This window comes from Mustela erminea, chromosome 5 (assembly GCF_009829155.1).
Source record: "Mustela erminea isolate mMusErm1 chromosome 5, mMusErm1.Pri, whole genome shotgun sequence".
Lineage (NCBI taxonomy): Eukaryota > Metazoa > Chordata > Mammalia > Carnivora > Mustelidae > Mustela > Mustela erminea.
Window position 1 is genome coordinate 85390990 of NC_045618.1, and position 20831 is coordinate 85411820.

The window sequence follows — 20831 nt, forward strand, 5'->3', positions numbered from 1 at the left end:
ACATTGAAACCAATTAACTTAGTGGAGAGCTGACATCTTTACTATATTTGTTTTGTTGAGTTTGAGAATTTTCTATGTCATTCTTGCTTTAAAAATTTATGTCCTTAAATATAGTAATTTTCTTCATTTAAAACTCACGTATTTTCTTATTAAATGTCTTCCTATGTGATTTTTTATTGTTAATGTAGGGGGGAAAACTTTTTTTTAACATATGTCTTTTCATTTGACAGTATTGATCTGTGTAAAAAGTTGCTCCTTCTGAAAATGGTACAGATTAAAATGGGATCTCGTTTCTTGATTTTCAGGTAGAAAAGATATTTGAGGATTGTGAAAATGTGGTTATATCACGATTGTGGTTATATTAGGAAAGAAATTAAACTTTTATGGAAGACACTTTCCTTTTAGAAACCGAAAGCTTACCCATTAAATGTAATAACATTCGTATTGTAGGAGTCCCAGAAGAAGAGAGAGAAACGGGGGCAGATTATTGGTTGTAGGAAATAATAGCTAAAAACTTTCCTAACCTGCGGAAGGAAACAGACATCCAAATCCTGGAAGCCCACAGAACTCCCATCAAATTTAACAAAAAAGAAGTCAATTGCCTCAATTATCAGATCATTTGATTCAAATTCAAGGTGTAAGAGTATGTCATAACAATTTCAAAGAAACAGCATTATGATCTCTTTATATATTGGCTATATTTTTAATACTAAGAAATTGGAAATATTTCAAATGACCAACAGTAGGGCATTTATTTAATAAATGATAGTATAACCATATGATAGAATGTTATACAGCCTAAAAGTCATGTTTTATAAGAATATTTAAGGTTTGGGGTTTTTAAGATTTTATTTATTTATTTATTTGACAGAGAGAGAGAGACTGCGAGAAAGGTAACACAAGTATGGGAAGTGGGAGAGGGAGAAGCAGGTTACCTGCCAAGCAGGGAGCCTAATTTGGGGCTCCATCCCAGGACCCTGGGATCATGACCTGAGCTGAAGGCAGACGCTTAACGACTGAACCACCCAGGCACTCCAGAATATTTAATGGTTTTTTTTTTTTTAAAGATTTTATTTATTTATCAGAGAGAGAGAGCGAGCACAGGCAGACAGAGGCAGAGGGAGAAGCAGGCTCCCTGCCCATCAAGGAGCCCGATGCGGGACTCGATCCCAGGATGCTGGGATCATGACCTGAGCCGAAGGCAGCTGCTTAACCAACTGAGCCACCCAGGCGTCCCCAGAATATTTATTGGTTTTATAAAATGCTTACAAAAGGGTGTTAAATGGGAAAGCATATGTAAAGTAATCACTTATTAAAGGAAATATAAAAGGTATTAGAGGGAAGCACAATTCATTCAAGAAAAGACATGCAGCAGAATGACATAGAATTTTGTAATTGGAAAACGATACTGCTCTATGGTTTGCTATCTTTATTTTTATTTATTATTGTTTTGTTTTCTGTTTTTAATATTTATTAGATTTTATACTTCTAAATTGAAATTGTGATCATTATGACTTTTTCTGAATAAAGGTATATATACCAGCAATTGCCAAATTATTAATATTTGAAAGTTTTGTTCTGCAGTTGTCATTAAATCACTTTTCCTTGTTAAATAGCTATACAGAAATGGATCCTGTTATCATTGCCTCTGAAGGAGTGGAGAAATTCAAAAATGAAAATTTTGAAATTATTATTGTTGATACAAGTGGCCGCCATAAACAGGAAGACTCTTTGTTTGAAGAAATGCTTCAAGTTGCTAATGCTATAGTGAGTAACTTTGAATTTAACCCACTGAGCCACCCAGGTGCCCGTAACTTTGAATTTAACAACATTGTAAGAATTTGGTTAATTTAATTATAACCCCTGATTGAGTTTAAGATCCATATAAATTATTTTTTGTCTGTATGGTAGATTCCAAGTAATTTATTTCTGTTTGGTATGTGTATCTGTATGGTAAGGACTTAATCTTCTCTACACTAGATAGAAATTTTCCTGAGTATGTGTCCAAAAAAATTGTCCTTTGTCAATCATCTTATTGTATATATAAGAAAAACAAGAAATAAAAATTGAGAATTACCTTTAATATTTGTTGAAATTTTTTTTAAAGAATGCTTTATTCAGCTTTATCGCCTCTGTTACTAGACAGTCTCTCTCTCTCTCTGGTTTTTTTTTTAAATTTTATTTATTTGAGAGAGAGAGGAAGAGAGAGTGAGAAGGAGCAGGGGGAGAGGTAGAAGAAAAGGGAGAAGCAGACTCCTGTCTAAGGGAGCCTGACATGGGGTTCAATCCCAGGACTCCAGGATCATGACCTGAGCTGAAGGTACTAAGCCACCCCAGGCACCCCATCTACTGAATTTTTTTTTTTAATTTTTAAAAATTTATTAATTTATTTATTTAAAAAGATTTTATTTATTTATCTGACAGACAGAGATCACAAATAGGCAGAGAGGCAGGCAGAGAGAGAGGAAGGGAAGCAGGCTCCCTGTCTAGCAGAGAGCCTGATGTGGGGCTCGATTCCAGGACCCTGGGATTATGACCTGAGCCAAAGGCAGAGGCTCTAACCCACTGAGCCACCCAGATGCCCCGGATTTTATTTATTTATTTGAGAGAGAGAGTAAGAGAGAGGGACAGCATAATCGGGGGCAGAGGCAGAAGGAGAGGGAGAAACAGACTCCCGCTGAGCAGGGAGCCCAACGCGAGGACCTATCCCAGGACCCTGGGACCACGACCTGAGCTGAAGGCAGACGCTTAACTGACTGAGCCACCCAGGCACCCCTTTATTGACTTTTCTTACTGTAAATTATTTAAATTAAATTGGGACATTTACTTCAGATGAATTTTGTAAGATTTTCAAAGTGAAGCATTTAAAAATGTTAACGATCGTTTAGTCTCTTTAAAACTGTGGTGGAAATAACTTAGGAGTACAAAATACATCTGTAGAATGTATTTTGCCCATGAACCCATGTTTTGCTGTTGAGAAGTTGGCAGTAATTCTTTGGCTAATAGTTAATGCCAACAGGTTTCTTTTTAACCGTGCCATTATTTTAACCTAGTTGAGCCGAACTAAGGGAAATAACCTCACATGTTTCATTCATTTTGGTTTTAGTGCATACTTCTCTACTTTTTTCCTCTTACTTTTAGTATTCCCCTTGCCTAGAATGTGATTCCTCCAGATCTTTGCATAACTTTTTCCCTCTTTATTCTGGCCTCATCTCAAATGTTATCTCCGGAGAGATCCCTGCTGGCTGCCCTACCTAAAGAAGTCTCCCACACCTCAAAACTGATACTCTCTATCCCACTTTAATTGTTGAACATCGGAAATGTTGACTTGCCCATTTCTTATCTGTCTCTTCTGACTAGAATATAAGTCTCACAAGGACAAGGATTTTTCTTGTTTATCTCTTAGTCTCAGGACCTAAATGGTGCCTAATACATAATACAGTATTCCCTCAATTAATATTTGTTAATTTAATGAATAAGAAGTGTTTTTGTGTAGCTTCTAATGATGACATTTGCTTAAGAGCAGTAAAAATATGTATCTTTCTTTAAATTTTCTAGCAACCTGATAACATTGTTTATGTGATGGATGCCTCCATTGGGCAGGCTTGTGAAGCCCAGGCAAAGGCTTTTAAAGATAAAGTAGATGTAGCCTCAGTCATAGTGACAAAACTTGATGGCCATGCAAAAGGAGGTGGTGCACTCAGTGCGTAAGTGTCATTAATGCTATTGTCCTGTGTCTTGGGCTTATATGGTGTTTGTGTGTGTGTGTGGGTGTGTGTGGGTGTGTATTTATGGCTTTCTTATTGATCATTTAAAATATATTTCAATATATACTCCAACTTAAAAAATTTTTTAAAAATAGGATATATTCCGGTATATTACAGACCAAAATATGGTCTGTAAAAGAAGTTTAAATAGAAACAGAATTTTGGAGTCTTTCTGATATTGTTCTGTTTTAACAAGTGAAAAGAAACTTGGAACTGTGTACTTTTGTCTAATTACTTCGATATCTGCTAGAAATTTGTTTGCCTTTTTGAGATTATCTTTTGTTTTCTTTTTCTTTGCAGTGTTGCTGCCACAAAAAGTCCAATTATTTTCATCGGTACAGGGGAACACATAGATGACTTTGAACCTTTCAAAACACAGCCTTTCATCAGCAAGCTTCTTGGTATGTACAGTGGTGGGGATATAGAGAAGTCTCCAAGAAATAGCATGGATCTTTAGGACAGATTAGGATTTTAATCCCACCCTTTCATTGACTAGTTTAGGAAAATCATCACCTTCTACAATTTATTTTCCTCACCTGTAAAAAGTAAGGATGATGGTTTTCTGCTTCTTGTGGTGAGAGTGGTAGAATGAGCTATTAGATGGAAAGTTGTTTGGAAAAGTTTTAGAGCACAATACAAAAATATTTAGTTTTGGTAATTAGCAGGGGGAATGGTAGTAAAACTTTTTGTACCAGGTAATAGAATTGGAATAAAACCTTGGGCTAGAGTCTCTGCTTTGTCATTTAACCTCTGAAGGTTCAGTTTTCTCACCTGTAAAGTATAGTAGAAACATCTGCCCTGCTATCTCACAGGAGTATTATCTGTGGGCATGTATTTTTTTTATAATGTAAAGCATATACTGTTGTTATTTTTTCTTTTTTTGGATCTTATAGGTATGGGCGACATTGAAGGACTGATAGATAAAGTCAATGAGTTGAAGTTGGATGACAATGAAGCACTTATAGAGAAGTTGAAACATGGTATATGAGAAGCAAAAGCATTTGCTCTCAGATGTCTTTCCATGATTTCTTTTCGATAAAGCTACTGTTAATTTGTTTGAAATGATGAATCTATTACTACAGTTCGATTCATCAAATGTTTATTATATGCAAATCATTTAAAATCTCAGATATGTGAACAATTGTAGAATTGAGTGTTTTTGTTTTCTTCCTTGTAATCAGATTGCCTTAAGGTTAAAATTAAGCTTTTCGTTGGGTTTCTTGAAGTAGAACAGGTTAAATGTAAGTTGGAACACTTTCTAATCTGTTTACTTATAAATTAAAAAAATTTTTTTGTTTACTTATAAATTATGTGTGCATATATATGTATATATATAATATATAATAAAATATAAAGAAATTTGAAAGAATGAAATAAAGCACACACATTTTTTCACACCACATTAAAGACCACTTCTGTAGAAATATATGTTGTGATTAAGAGCTCGAGGTCTTAAATCTATCATACCTGAATTTATATCTGATCTATTTTTAGCTATATAACTTTTTCAAATTACTTAACCTCTATTTCTTTATCTGTGAAAAGTAGGTAATACTAAGTCTCTTCTTCATAGAGTTGTGAGGATTAAATCAGTTGATACATATAAAATCAGGAGCTTTCAACATATATTATTATGGACCATTTCTATCACATACTATCTTGCCTCTCTGCTTTTTCTCACTTACCTTGTCAGTTACCAATGCCTTTATCTCTCTCTTAAATGTTGGTGTTCTTCAGGGATCAATGCTAGGCCATCTTCTTTTCTCTGGAGCTTCAGACGGTTATCTGTATGTTTACTAGACCATCCTTGGATGTTCATCCATACTTCAAATTCAGCATATCCGCATCTACCCATCCTACTGTCTTACTGGATTGTTATCTTAAATGAATGCTAATGTCTGCCAGAGGCAGAAATGGGTGTTGTCGTGAACTCTTTCTTATTTCTTCTTCACTCTGCCGTTTCCTTTTCCCATCAGTCAACTGGCCTAGTAAGTCCATCTCCTAAATATCTTCGTTCCATTCCGTTCCCTAGGGCTCCTTCAATTATGCAAGTTTATCTCTTGCCTAGATTGTTTATTCTAACAATCTTCCTGTTTCTTGGATTCTTCCCCTTGTATCTATTTTTTTAATACTGTAGCTAAATGATCTTTGAAAAAATGCAAGTCTGATCCCATTACTGCCTTTCTTAAAAATCTTTTGGTGGCTTCCCATTGCCTTTAGGATGTTTTTTTAAATGACACTACGATTGGGGTGCCTAGCTGGCTCAGTTGGAGGAGCATGCACTCTTGATCTAAGAGTTGTGAATTTGAGCCCTGTGTTGGGTGTAGAGATTAAAGTCTTAAAAAAAAAAGAAAAGACTCTACCATCTGGTCACATCTTCTGTAACTTTTCTTTTTTTTTTTTAAAGATTTCATTATTTGACAGAAAGTGAGAGAGCAGAAGTAGGCAGAGTGGCAGGCAGAGGGAGAGGGAGAAGCAGGCTCTCCGCTGAGCAGGGAGCCCAATGCGGGGTTCGATTCCAGGATCCTGGGATTATGACCTGAGCTGAAGGCAGCCGCTTAACTCACGCCACCCATGCACTCCCTTCCATATCATTTTTGATGTTGTTCTTAACATTTCATGTGCCGGCAGGCTGAATTTCACTCAGCTTCTCAAATGTACATTGCTATCTGTCACCTCTGTGCCTTTGCCTGTTAGACAGGTGTCCTCTCATCTTCCTACTTCCACCCTCCTCTCCCCAGCTATACTAGGTAACTCCTACTCGTACTTCAGTCTCTCCTTCTTTAGGGATACTTTTACCTGATCCCTGGACTGAGTTGCAACACTCTGCTTTATGTTTCCATTGCACCCTATAATTTTTGTATTGTTCATAACAATTACTAGATATCTGACTTCCCTGCTTGAAGATGTAGGTAAGTTTCATAGCTGTATTCCTCACCTTTCAAGTTTATAGTACCTATTTCTGGCACTTCGTAGATCTTTAATAAATATTTGTTGTACAAATGATTCTGTCCCTCATTGCCAGGTTCTTTTCCCCACCTTCCTCTCTACTGGACAGCCCTACCAGTGCTTCCACCACCACACTAAACTATATCCATAGTCAGTCTACTTTTTGACTCTTAGGTCTCTCCCTGTATCTGCATTTTGCTTCTGCTCTTAGCATTCTACTATTTCTGAGGTCACCAAGGGCAAAAGTAGTAATCTTTCTTTTTTACCTTGGTTCCCAATATTTAAGTGTTATCTTTCTTTTGTTTTCAAATTCTTCACTTGGGTTCCATGACAGTGGATTTCATCTGCTGTCATGGCTTCAATGGTCCCTTCTATATAATGGCCAAATGTGTATTTCAGCCTTAACTTTTTCTACTTTTGTTTATTTTTGCATTTCTAGCTGTCTGCTCTAACATTTCCTTTAAAATATTATACTGCCCCTTAAATTTAACAGAACGGCAAAACCCAAATACCTTTTCTAGTTATATCTTTAGGACATAAACAGAAAATACTCTGGATTGTTGTTGTTGTTGTTAATTTAAGTTCATTTACACATAGTGAAATGCTTGGTTCCTAAGGATGTGATACTATCAATTTTGACAATGCAGAATAACCCATATCCATCAGGAAACAACATTTCCATTAACTACAAAGTTTGCTCATTCTTCTTCCCAGTAAGTACATCATATTGTAAGACTCCTAGAGTTATGTCCTTTCTCCCACCCTCCCCCTGACCTAGTTTCTTTGAGCATAAATTTTTGACATTCATCCATTTAGTTGCATGTACCTGTAGCTTGTTCTTTTGTTGCTGGGTAGTATTTCATCCACAGTCTTATCACTTTCCTGTCCAGTGGACAGCCAAGTTGTTTAGGAAAAGGCAGATAATCTTCTAAAGTGTCTTGCCATTTTTCATTCTCATTAGCAACATGTGAGAGTTCTTTTTGCTCCACATCTTCTTTAACTTTTGGTGCTGTCAAGTTTTTTAGTCATCCTAGTGGGTAGAGTTGGGTTGCCTCATTTTCAAGGTTTTTGCATATTTGTTTTTGTCCCTGTTCTCTGATAGAATGTGAGTTTCTCTAGGACAGAATCTGTGTTATATTCTACAGCGCATTCACCCGATGATCTTGCCCCTAGTGACTGCTGAGGAATGTTTATCAGTTGGATGTTTTACAAGTGTGCTTCAGGATGAACCCATGACCAAGGAAAAGATTAATCTTATTGAATGGAAATGTACATTATCTAATATATCTGAACCATTTATATTGTATTTCAGGTCAGTTTACGTTGCGAGACATGTATGAACAATTTCAAAATATCATGAAAATGGGCCCCTTCAGTCAGATCTTGGTTAGTTATCCTAAAAGTTTTTTTTTTTCTTTCTTCTGCTTTTCATTAAAATTTTTAAAAATAGATGCATTTGCTTTTATTACTTTTGCTGTTTGGGTAAAAAAATTTTAAAAACTTGGTGTCAAAAATAAAGCCAGTAGTTAAATGTGAACATTCTGAACAATTTAATTTCAAGCTATTATTGATTTTTATGTTTAAATATATTTATTTCAGGGGATGATCCCTGGTTTTGGAACAGACTTTATGAGCAAAGGAAATGAACAGGAGTCAATGGCAAGACTAAAGAAATTAATGACGATAATGGATAGTATGAATGATCAAGGTAAGATGGCAGATTATTTGATTTAGAGGACAACGTTCTGAATATTTGCAAGTGGATAGTTTCACTGTGTTCTTGTGGACAAGATGGGGAAAAATTTAGACTGGAAGATTATTGGTAGATGGATTTATGGCTGTTTGAAAGCTCTTATTCAAAGGGTTAGGACTATTGGATTGACTTCATAGAAATGTCTAGTACATTTCCAAACACTCTCCCAAGTGTTCTCCAGAGAACACTCGTTCTTCTTGATGATGATAGAAATAACTTGAGAGTTCCGTAGTCAAATGAATGTGAGGGAATTCTGGGTTAAAAAACTATTAAGTTTATTTATTATAAGTCTCGTCAGAACAGTCATATGGTAACATGAATTGGGAATCTGTAAGAGAGATAGTTTAAGCAATGTTTACAAACTTACTTGGCACTGAAGCTCTCAAGGTTTCAGTCTTTTTTTTTTTTTAGAGGGAGAGAGAGAGTGTGTGCGTGCACAAGTTGGGGAGGAGTGAGCAGAAGAGGGAAAGTATACCCTCGATAAAATCCTTTCCTGTATCTCCAGTCCCTTCTTACATCATATATCAGCATATAAACATTCTTCAGTTCAGGTTTTCTGGGCTATCCTCCCTCATGCTTTTTTATTCTTTTTTTTTTTTTTCTCTTTTCAGTCAAACTTCTTAAAAGAACAGTTTGTATTTTTCTCAAACTACTGAAATCTAACTTCTTTCCCCACCACCATATGGAAACAGATCATACAAAGATTTCCAGTAACCTGCTGAGCTGCTCCAGTGGATTTTTTTTCAGTTTTTTTCTTGACCTTTAAACATTGGCTGTTGTTAATCACCTTTTTTTCTTGGCTTCTATTAATGCCATCTCACTAATTTTACCCTTACCTTTCTTGTTAACCCAGTTACTTTTTCAGCCTGCCCCTAAAATGACTGCATACTACAGGTTCTGTCCTCAGCCAATGTTTCTTCTCATTCTGCTCATTTTCTTTGAATAATTCATCCACATCTGTACTTTCTCTGTTGCTTGACTGATTATTTTTTTTGTAGTCTCTACCTCTTTCCTGAGCTCTAGGCTTTCGTAGTAACCCAAATAAGATTGTGTCTTTCTCATCTGTGTGTCTTCAACACTACAAAAAGTTTTGTAGGTAGAATTAATAATTACAACCATATTTAGAGTATTTACTCTCTTCTGAGCTTTTTATATACATTAACCCATCTAATCATCACAGTAACTCTCAAGGGACAGTTCTGGGGTTAAATTCCATTATTATATAGCTTTTGCAGATTAGGAAACTGAGATACAGGAAAGTTGAGTTGTTTGCTCAAGGGTGCTAACTACAGAGTGGAGAGACTGGGCATCAAACTCAGGCATTCTGGCTCAAGAGTCTGCACTCTGGACCACCTCTTTTCTAGATGCTCACTAAATGGTGGACAGACATGTCTATTTATAAGTTTGAAAGTTTTCTCTTTCCTTTGTTTCTAAGTTGGTTCATACACTCATCATTTCTCAACCTAGATTGTTATATAGTAGCTTCCTAACATTACCTGAGGCATGGATCCAAAATTCAGTTTTCTCCCTTGGGGATACTTCCATCTATCTGATAGATACCTGTCTACTCAGTCACCCAACCTAGAAACTGGGGTCAACCAAGATTTATATCCTTGTTGATTTTCTGTCTAGTGGTTCTATTGATTATGGAGATGAAGGTATTGAAGTGCCTAGCTTTTCTCCTCTTAGTTCTATAATATTTTTGTCAGGTAAGCTCTTTTGTTGGGTACAGAACACATTTAGGATTGTTTTGTCTTCTTAGTAAATTGACGTTTTTGTCATTTGTATGTCATGTCCTCCTTTGTCCGTCGTCTGTTTTGTCTTACATTAATAGAGCTTTCTTTTAATCAGTTGTTTAGATTGTTTATCTTTTTCTATCTTTTTTACTTTTAACCTGCCTGTATCATTACATTCAAAGTGAGTTTTAGTCAACAGCATGTAATTGAGTTATTTTTTTCTATTAACATATTCTCATACACTCTCTTTTAACTGATATATTATTGCTATATTAGGATTTAGTTCTGCCAAATGAATTTTTGTCCTGTTTTTTCCTTGCAAGTTTTGTTCTTCTGGTTTTTTCTTTTATATGTTCCTGTGAGTTACTTGAATGTTATTTAGTATTCTATAAATATTATAGAATAATAATTATTATTTATAGGTTATTTAATACATATAGTTTTTCTGAATATATACATATATTTTTAAATATTTTATTTATTTATTTGACAGACAGAGATCACAAGTAGGCAGAGAGGCAGGTTGGGGGTTGCTGGGAAGCAGGCTCCCTGCTGAGCAGAGAGCCTGATTCGGGACTTGATCTCAGGACCCTGGGATCATGACCAGAGCCGAAGGTAGAGGCTTTAACCCACTGAGCCACCCAGGCACCCCCTGAATATATTTTTAAAAATAATTTTCTTAATGGTTGCTTTAGGTATTACAATATGCATACATATTGAACTGCCTGGTATTATAATATGCATATATATTTAACTTATCACAGTTTACTTCTATTAGTATTTTACCACTTCTAGTGGAATACAGGAACCTTAACATTACCTTAGGTTTAGTGAGTTCCATTTCCTAAATAGTTCTCATATCTTCCCTCTTTCCTTTGTTTCTAAGTTGGTTCATACACTCATCATTTCTCAACCTAGATTGTTATATAGTAGCTTCCTAACATTTACCTTTCGATTTTATCACTTCTTTCCAATTTGTCTTCCTCACTGCCACAATAATGGTCTTTCTAACCAAAAAATTCTGGGATCGGGGCGCTTGGGTGGCTCATTTGGTTGAGCATCTGACTTGGTTTCTGCTCAGGTCATGATCTTGGGGTCATGAGATTGAGCCCTATGTTGGGCTCTTTGCTAGGTGTGGAGCCTGCTTAAGATTCTGTCTCTCCCTCTGCCCCTCCTGCTGCTAGAGAACTCATATGCTCTTGCTTGGTCTCTCTCAAATAAATAAATAAGTAAATAAAATCTTTAAAGAAAAATTCTAGGGTCAGACTCTTTCAGTGACTTTTTATTGTTGTCATAATGAATTCCAAACTCCTAAGCCTGGCATACAGATCCTGTTATAATCTTGTCCTTACCTACTTTTGCAACTTTTTAAAATCTCAGCTCTTATCCAAGCTTCATTTCTTCTACTCAAAACTATTTTTATTCTAGAAATCCCATGTTCTGTTTCGTAGAATGTCCCTTGCTTCTTTTTCTTATTGAACTCCTATTTGTCCTTTAGAACTACTCAGTTAAAGAAGAACCAGCAGCATGGAACCTTCCTGACTTCCTTTCTTCTTTAAATTATGTCCCCTTCTGACTTTTGTTTAATTCTGTCATAACGACTTACCATGATGTGCTGTCATAGCTTGTCTTCTTTCCCTTCACTCCACTTTAGCTGTTAGAATACATATTTTCTAAATATTTTATAGTGAAGGTGTGGCTTAAAAGCTGTATTTATGAGATGGATTTAGGTTTTAATGGCTGTAAATTTATTATGAGATAATGGGCTCCTTATTTACAGTTCACTTCTGGACTATATGCTTAGAGGGCATAGACAAATTAGAAAATATTAGGAAATCAGGATAATAAATGGAGTTCTAGGGGCACCTTGGTGACTTAGTTGGTAAGCATCTGCCTTCAGCTCAGGTCATGATCCCAGGGTGCTGGGATCGAGCCCTATGTTGGACTCCTTGCTCAGTGGGGAGGCTGCTTCTCCCTCTCCCTCTGCTGCACTTTCTCTCTCCCTCTTTTTTCTCCATCAAATAAAAATAAAATCTTTTTAAAAAAGTAATAAATGGAGTTCTAGACCATGTTATAAGAGAAACAGTCAAAAGATTTGGGAATTTGTAACCTAGAGGAAATTCACCAGAGACTTGGTAGCTCTCAAATATTTGAAAGCCTCATTCTTTGTGCCTGGCAAGGAGACACATATACAAATAGGAAGAGGTGCCAGGCAAATTTGTTTTATTTTAATATGTGAAAAGATTTTCCATAATTACAGGTATGATAGAATGGCATAGATTACTGTATTTTAGATACTAGATAGTGGGTCATCTGGGCACATTAAGACTGAGGCTAGATGACCATTTATTGGGGGATGTTGTAGAGAGAATGCAGATATAATAGAAACTTAGACTAAAGTCTTGCATTCCTGAGATTGTATGCAGTGAAAGCCAGAAGAAATACACCTCATATTCTAAGAGTTATAAAAACACTGGGGGGAATTAACTCACTATGTCACAGAAAGGATTAAAATACTAGTAGTAATTATATGGAAAAGATTACCATTATTCTGTTGATGATAGAACCTACCTATTTCTGTTGCTTAGATGCCTAAATTTATTATTTAAATGTTAATAGTTATTTAGAGCTAAAGCAAGCACTTTTCTTTTTTGAAATATACCTTATACTTCTAGTATGCTCTGAGGGGCAGTTGGTTATGAGATATGGAAAAGGTGGACATGGATTTTAAAGGTTTTCAGATGTTCTATTTTACTTAAATGGTGGAGTGAGTACATGTGTATTTTTTATTGTTTTTGTAGCTTACAAATATTATACAAACATAGTTTATGTTTAATGTTTAAAAATCAGATGCAGGGGCACCTGGGTGGCTCAATGGGTTAAGCCTCTGCCTTTGGCTCAGGTCATGATCTCAGGGTCCTGGGCGGGAAACCTGCTTCCCTTTCTCTCTCTGCCTGCCTCTCTGTCTACTTGTGATCTTTCTTTCTCTGTCAGATAAATAAATAGAATTTTTTAAAAAATCAGATGCAGACATGACAGGTGATAACATTTGTTAAATCAGGTGGTGGTTTTACCATTTTATTTTTGTGTGTGTATGGTATTTGTACATAACTGTTTTAATAATGAATTTTAAGTGTATGTAAATGAAAGTAATTAATCTTTGTCTACAGAACTTGACAGTACTGATGGTGCCAAGGTTTTTAGTAAGCAACCAGGAAGAATTCAAAGAGTAGCAAGAGGATCAGGCGTGTCAACAAGAGATGTTCAAGAACTTTTGACACAATACACCAAATTTGCACAGATGGTAAAAAAGATGGGCGGTATCAAAGGACTTTTCAAAGGTAAGAAAAATAACAGACTCCTCATTAGTTAACATAGTGAAAGTAAAGAAAGAAGCTGAAACGCTAAAATTAAAGCTGGGGAGTACTGCCAATATTGGGAAACATATTGCTGAATTTCATGTTCTAGTTAAGAGCTTCTTGAATGTGATCTGTGATTTCTCTGTTTTCAGATTCAAGGTCATAAACACTAATTAAAAAACAAACTTAATGATTGTTTTTATGAAGATATATATTAAAGAAAATTTAGACAGAATAAGAAAGTATATGAAAGAAACTTAAAACACCCATTATCTTATCTCCCCAGAGAATCCTATGGGTCCCATTGCAAATGGGACTATAACTAATACTTTCTTCTGAAGCATCATGACTTATTTTTCTATATTGCCAAATATTCTTTAGAATATAGGTTTTAATCACTAAATATTCTTCAGGTTATGCTTGTATCTTTGTTTTGTGCAGTGGATATTTAGGCTGGCTTATCTGCTTCTGTATTAGTATCAGTTCTGGCATTAGTTCCTGTGTAGTCTTCTGGGAAGCCAGGGGTTTTGTCTGTTTAATCAGATTACATAGTAGACGCTGAATGAATTTTGTAATAATTTAATGTTTCCAAGTTAATGATCAAATGTTTCTTTCAGTAGGTGTTTTTTAGATTACGACTCAAGTTTAACATGTCTTTATACATTTATTAGTTTGGATTCCCTTTGTGAATCACCCCCTAGGTTCCTTGTTCATTTGTCTCATTTTTCCCCCCCCTTTTGCTTTGTAGTAACTCTTGAAAATCCTTGGTTTAGGTCTGCAAGTATTTTACCTGCTGTTCATTTGCCTTTTTTTTTTTTTAATTTTTTAAATTTATTTTCAGCATAACAGTATTCATTGTTTTTGCACCACACCCAGTGTTCCATGCAATCTGTGCCCTCTCTAATACCCACCTGGTTCCCCCAACCTCCCACCCCCGGCCCCTTCAAAACCCTCAGATTGTTTTTCAGAGTCCATTTTCTCTCATGGTTCTCCTCCCCTTCCAATTTCCCTCAACTCCCTTCTCCTCTCCTACTCCCCTTGTCCTCCATGTTATTTGTTATACTCCACAAATAAGTGAAACCATATGATAATTGACTCCCTCTGCTTGACTTACTTCACTCAGCATAATCTCTTCCAGTCCCCTTTTATTTTTATTTGTATTTTTTAGTGAATGGAAGCTTTTATTTTTAATGTAGCCAAGACTATTTATCATTTTCTTTTATTTCTGTTATGCTCAGAAAAACCTTCCCCGTGCTGATAAAATATCCACCTACATTTTCTACTTGTTTAGGTGTTATTTTTTAGGTTTCTAACTTTTTATCTCATCTTAAATTTATTTTGCTGTGTAGTGTGTAAGGTCAAAAGATAAGTTTACTTTTCTAATTGTCCTAGCCCTCTCTTAAAATTTTTTTTTCTGTATTACAAACACTATTAAAGTGAATTTATTATTTCAAAACACACTGATTAGGTAATCTCCAAATGAAGCAATACCACTGAATAGCTTACTAAAAAGGATGAGTATTTATATTTTTTTCCCTTTTGTCTTTGATAACTTTTCTTACTTTCTTTGCTTGCTATATGCTATTTTCTTTTTTTTTTAAGATTTTACTTATTTATTTATGTATGTATTTGAGAGAGCGGGGGAGCATGTAAACACATGAGTTGGGGGAGGAACAGAGGGAGAGGGAGAGAGAAAATCTCAAGCAGACTCCCTGCTGCGTGCAGAGCCCGATGTGGGGCTCGAGCTCAGGACCCCGAAATCATGATCTGAGCTGAAATCAATCAAGAGTCTGTGGCTTAACCTGCTGAGCCACCCAGGTGACCCTATGTTATTTTGTTTTTTTTGTGACAGGGAGGAAAGTTAGACAAACATGTTTAAGATTGATTATAATTCCTCACATCACATGCTATTTCAAATAGTGATTATTAAACACATGTGAGTTTAACATCTTTCCCAAATAACCCTATTTTTTTTTAAGATTTTATTTATTTATTTGACAGAGATCACAAGTAGGCAGGCAGAGAGAGAGGAAGAGAAGCAGGCCCTCTGTTGAGCAGAGAGCCCGATGCGGGACTCGATCCCAGGACCCTGAGATCATGACTTGAGCCAAAGGCAGCAACTTAACCCACTGAGCCACCCAGGCGCCCCACCAAATAACCCTATTTTTTTAAAGAGTTTTTTACTTATTTTAGAGGGAGAAAGAGAGGGGCATCTGGGTGGCTCAGTCAGTTAAGCTTAAGTCATGATTCGAGGGTCCTGGGATCGAGCCCTACATCTGGCTCCCTGCTCAGCAGGGAGTTTGCCTCTCCCTCTCTACCTGCCCCTCCTCTGCTCATGCTTTCTCCCTCTTTCTCTCTCTTGCTGTTTCTCAAATAAATAAATAAAATCTTTAAAAAAAATAAGAGAGAGAGAAAGAGAGCACATGTGTGTGGGGGGGGGTGCAGAGGGAGAGGAAGAGAGAATCTCAAGCAGACACTGCTCTAAGCAGGGGACCCAGTCTGACGACTTTGAGATCATGACCTGAGCTGAAACCAAGTTGGACTCATAACCAATTGTGCTACCCTGGCACTGCTTTTTTAAAGCTTTTTAAAAAATAAATAAATAAACAAACAAACAAATAAATAAATAAAGAGATTTATTTATTTTAGAGAGATAGATGACTATTCTTGCTAGAACTATAGTAGATCCACTTATCTAAGCACTGATTACTCAGTAAAGGCACAATCAAGATGAATGGGCAGTGGATGTAACACACATTCTTGTTACACCAAGCTCTTAATATTTCTTACAAGTTTTAAGTCTTCAGAAAAAAACACTTGTGACAATTTACGAATGGATACAGAACTCACATCTTACACTGATGTATTAATCATGAAAAGTTTTTCATAGATTTTACCATGTTTTATAAAAGTGTATTTTATTCATATTTCTTAATTCATATAATTTATTCAGATGAGCCAGCTTTCATGTTCATTTTCATAATGCATTTGAGAAGTACCAGAATTAATGTTCCTTTGAGATAATTTTGCCTGAAGACCCTCTACTTACTCATTGTTGTTGAATCGGTGATCTATTTTGCTTCCTGTCTCTTGAGACCACAGCAGCTTTTCTCAAAAGGGGATGCTCTTATCTGTTCTTCCTCAGAGTGCATCTCTTTTACTGGCTTCCTTTTTACTGTGGAGTTTTCAGTTAAGTGTGTGGAAATTCATTGGTAAATGGATTTACATTATTTGTCTTTCCATTCTCTGAAGCTTGTCCATTATTTTTAATAGCTTCTTAGATATATGCAAACCTTCATGTTCTCTCAGTCATATTCTTTTATATTAATTTACCAGCAACCCAGGCTCTTTCCCTGTGAACCCTTATCTATAAAGTCGGGTTTTTGTTTGCCATTCTCCCATATGACTTTTAAACATTGTTGTAGCTTACTGTCAAGAATCACTGGATACAGTTCTGTAATAACAAAAATCATAGCCCTTAAAAAAATCCTTTAAGTGCCCCTTAGTATAGAATTTCCCTTGTTCTTTCTCAAAAATATGTATGTATTTGAGATAAAGATTAGAAGAGAATATGTACAAATAGAAATAATGTGTAAGGGTAGTATGGTTGTAGGTGATTTTTAAAAAATTTTCCTCAATTCATTAAACTTTCTACAATACTGATTATATTGCATTCTCCTCAAAACCTTTTTTTTTTTTTTTTTCCAGGTGGTGACATGTCTAAGAATGTGAGTCAGTCACAGATGGCAAAACTGAATCAACAAATGGCCAAAATGATGGATCCAAGAGTTCTTCATCACATGGGTAAATACAAAATTGTTGCCAGTTTATAATACACAGTTTAATTTATAAAGGTTGAGTTTTAATAAGCCTTCTGTTGTGATATTATAAACATCTGTTCCATAGTTGTATGATTTGAGGGAAATAGTCATCTGAATTCTAAGTTGAATGGTTGGAATAGTGCTATATAAATGAGGTTTTATTCCCTCTTCTGCTGCCATCTGTGTGATTTTTGAGCAAGGTACTTCATCATCATCTGTTAATGTTTGTTCCAGTGACCTTTTGTCCTAGTTTGGAATCTGGATATTTTCAATGATGAGACTTTGAAATTATATAAGGATTTTGAAACCCAGTTATACTTTTGCTGTGTGACCTATGGAGAATTCCTTAAACTTTCTGAACCTTATTTTCCTCTTTTGTAAAATCACAGATAATATCTCGTCAGGAAATTGTGACAATTAAGTGAGCTAATATATATGAAAGCATTTAGTTCAGCTCAGGGCATATAGATGTGTAATAAATGGTGAATTCTTTTCTTCCTGTAACTTCTATGAAACAACTCCTCCACTCCCCAGAATTGGTTACTATTTACAACAAGACTCTTTTGGACTTGCCAGAAAAAATTCTTTTGTTTAGAATTATTGACTCACTGCTGTGTGACAGGTACTGTTCTAAGATCTTTTCGTATATTATCTTATTTATTCCTTCTAATTTGATGAGGTAGGTTATTTTTTTTTTTCTGTTTTATAGATAAGGATGCTGGTTAATAATACAGATTTTTAATTGGCATGTTCTTTAAGGCTGATGATCAGATCGTAATCAGATCCCAGTAAATTTTTTAGAAGTTAAAGTACCTATTTGGTAAGAATAATACATGTTTCAAGTGCCACCTAATAATTACCTGATTTTACTCTATTTTTACTCTAGGTGGTATGGCAGGACTTCAGTCAATGATGAGGCAATTTCAACAGGGTGCTGCTGGCAATATGAAAGGCATGATGGGATTCAATAATATGTAAAGAAGATGCCTTAATATAAACTGACTCAGTTGATTACATTATTTGCTGAGACCTCAGAGTTTCCCTCCTTTTTGCAAACAGGAGAAAAAAAGTATTTTTCTTGCCTGTCTTGCCATTTTTCTCTCCTCACCTATTTTTTCCCTCTCTCGTTTTCTTCTTTTTTCCGTCCTACTTCCCTCCCTTTGATATGAGGGAGGAATATATAGTTTTTGTGGAAATCATTATATTTTTGCTTTAGATTTTCTTCTGTTAGTTTTCACCATCATAATATTTCTTAAGTTAAACAAATCATGATGTAAAATTTAGTACTTAAAAGTTTTTAATTGTCTCAAAGGCCAAGCACTGCATTTGTAAACAGTCCTGGTCAGTAGTTACATGATGTCTCAATAAAAGTGCTGTAAAATAAACTTCAAACTCGTTATAAATTAAGGGGTTGTTAACTTCCTTTATAATTTAAATATGTCAGTGGATCACATTAAAAGGCAGAGAGAAAAACCAATGGTTGTATGTCACTTAAAACTAGTCTTATAAGGTGCCTGGATGGCTCAGTTTGTTAAGCCTCTTCTGACTCTTGATCTCAGTGTCTTGAGTTCAAGCCCTGTGTTGGGCTCCATGCTGGGCTTGGAGCCTACTTAAAAACAAAACAAACCTAGTTCTACAAGTCTACCTTTAATCAGAAATATGGTAGAATAACTTAACCATTAGTAGTAAGCATTTTTGTTTACCTAGAATAATTACGTTAATTTTGCCATAGAAAAATCTCAAGCCTGCCATTTAAAATTGAAATTGTGAATTTCGTTTATAATATAATGTTTTGTATATAGCTTCCATTTTTTAACCTCATATATTTGAAGCCTTAGTGGCAATATTTGGTTTTTTGAAAAGCCAATTTTGTTGTTTCTTCCACACCAAAAAAATCTGCTTGATGAAACTGATGTTCTTTGGTGATAGTTAACTTATAGACTTCCTAATGGGAAAATAATTGCATATATTAGGCTGTCACGATTACATATGAAAGATAATGAGACAGTGACAAGGTGGACTAGGTTGCTGGTTACTCTGGATTGCTACATATTTCATTTAGAAAAGTGACTTTTTAAATAAATTATGGAATTAAAAATACTAGAATAATTATTATACTTATTATTGACATCATGAAGATTATAGATATCATGTAGTAGTGTATTTTGAGTTATAATGAATTGATCTTTGGCAAAAGATTGATTTGTAATAGAGAGTGAAATAGCTGGTTTTTATAGTATTAATTTTTTATAACTCAGATAATTTAATAAAAAGGTCTTATAAGGCCAAAGTATCTTTAAAAAGTAATGACATTTAAAAAAAAAAGTAATGACATGAGGAATGCAACAGATTTTCTTGTTTACTTGGGCAATGATTTTATATCCCACTAAATTATTTTTACCAGCTAAAAATTTAGCATATCCCTATAGAACACTGTATACCCTATTATAAATTATGTATCTTGTGTTCTGCAGAAATGACATAAGGTCCAGCTATAGAAATTTGTCAATGAGAAAATATTGTTTTCCAAATTAGTTTCTAACTAAATTGATGGATACCACCTTTACTGTGCAAGCATTTCTGTGATTTCTATCCTCGGGGTACCACTTTTCACTTTGACCAAAGAAGGAAAGGGGACTCTTGGCCAAACTTGATGGCTCAGTCATTGTTTTTTTTAAGTGTTTTTGTGTCTGTTGCAAATTTTATTTTTCAGAAGCAAAAATTACAGTGGCAAAGGACACCAGAACTCCTAGTTCAGCTTCCATATCTCTTTTCTATAAGATGAGGGAATTGGAGATGCTTGCTCAAATTCTGACCGCATTAATTGCTCAATCTGACATCTTTAGTTACAAAAGCTATCCTTCCAACCTCACAGTTTTTGTCAAAGTACTGATGTTTAACAGTGTAAGTACCATATACCAAAATCAAATAATTTGACCAAATTTCCTTTTTTCACTGTTGTTAAAATTGGTTGCTAAGCTTTTTGATACCTGTTATAGCCCCAGCTTAGACCACTAGCTAGATCTAATATTGTGTAACATTGGATTCTTCCTGAATCTTATTTTATTTAATCTTTTTAAAGATTTTTATTTATTTATTTGATGGAGAGAGATACAGTGAGAGAGGGAACACAAGCAGGGGGAGTGGGAGAGGGAGAAGCAGGTTCCCCACTGAGCAGGGAGCACGATATAGGGCTCTGTCCCAGGACCTTGGGATCATGACCTGAGCCAAAAGCAGAGGCTTAATGACTAAGCCACACAGGCACCCCCTTCCTGAATTTTATTATAATATTAATTAAATATCTACCAACATAAAATTAGGTGTAATTCCTAAGCTTTCAATGTTTATATAATCATAAAACAAAAACTCAGAAATTAGTTTCAACGAACTATGGTACTAGCAAAGGGCAGATTAATAGGCAATTTAATGTGATGGATGTCAGTATT

General features: G+C 35.3%; 1 protein-coding gene across 3 annotated transcripts in view; it reads left to right on the forward strand.

Moving 5' to 3' along the window:
* The window catches only part of SRP54 (signal recognition particle 54), a 42182-nt gene extending 23390 nt beyond the window's left edge, over positions 1-18792 (forward strand). For all 3 annotated transcript variants that reach the window (XM_032344022.1, XM_032344024.1, XM_032344023.1), the window contains exons 8-16: positions 1617-1767; positions 3559-3707; positions 4068-4168; positions 4661-4747; positions 8029-8102; positions 8316-8424; positions 13376-13546; positions 17273-17368; positions 18272-18792. In XM_032344022.1, coding sequence (XP_032199913.1) covers positions 1617-1767; positions 3559-3707; positions 4068-4168; positions 4661-4747; positions 8029-8102; positions 8316-8424; positions 13376-13546; positions 17273-17368; positions 18272-18363 — 1030 coding nt within the window. In that variant the 3' untranslated portion in view covers positions 18364-18792. The remainder of the gene's footprint in view (positions 1-1616; positions 1768-3558; positions 3708-4067; positions 4169-4660; positions 4748-8028; positions 8103-8315; positions 8425-13375; positions 13547-17272; positions 17369-18271) is intronic.
* The last annotated feature ends 2039 nt before the right edge of the window (positions 18793-20831 follow it).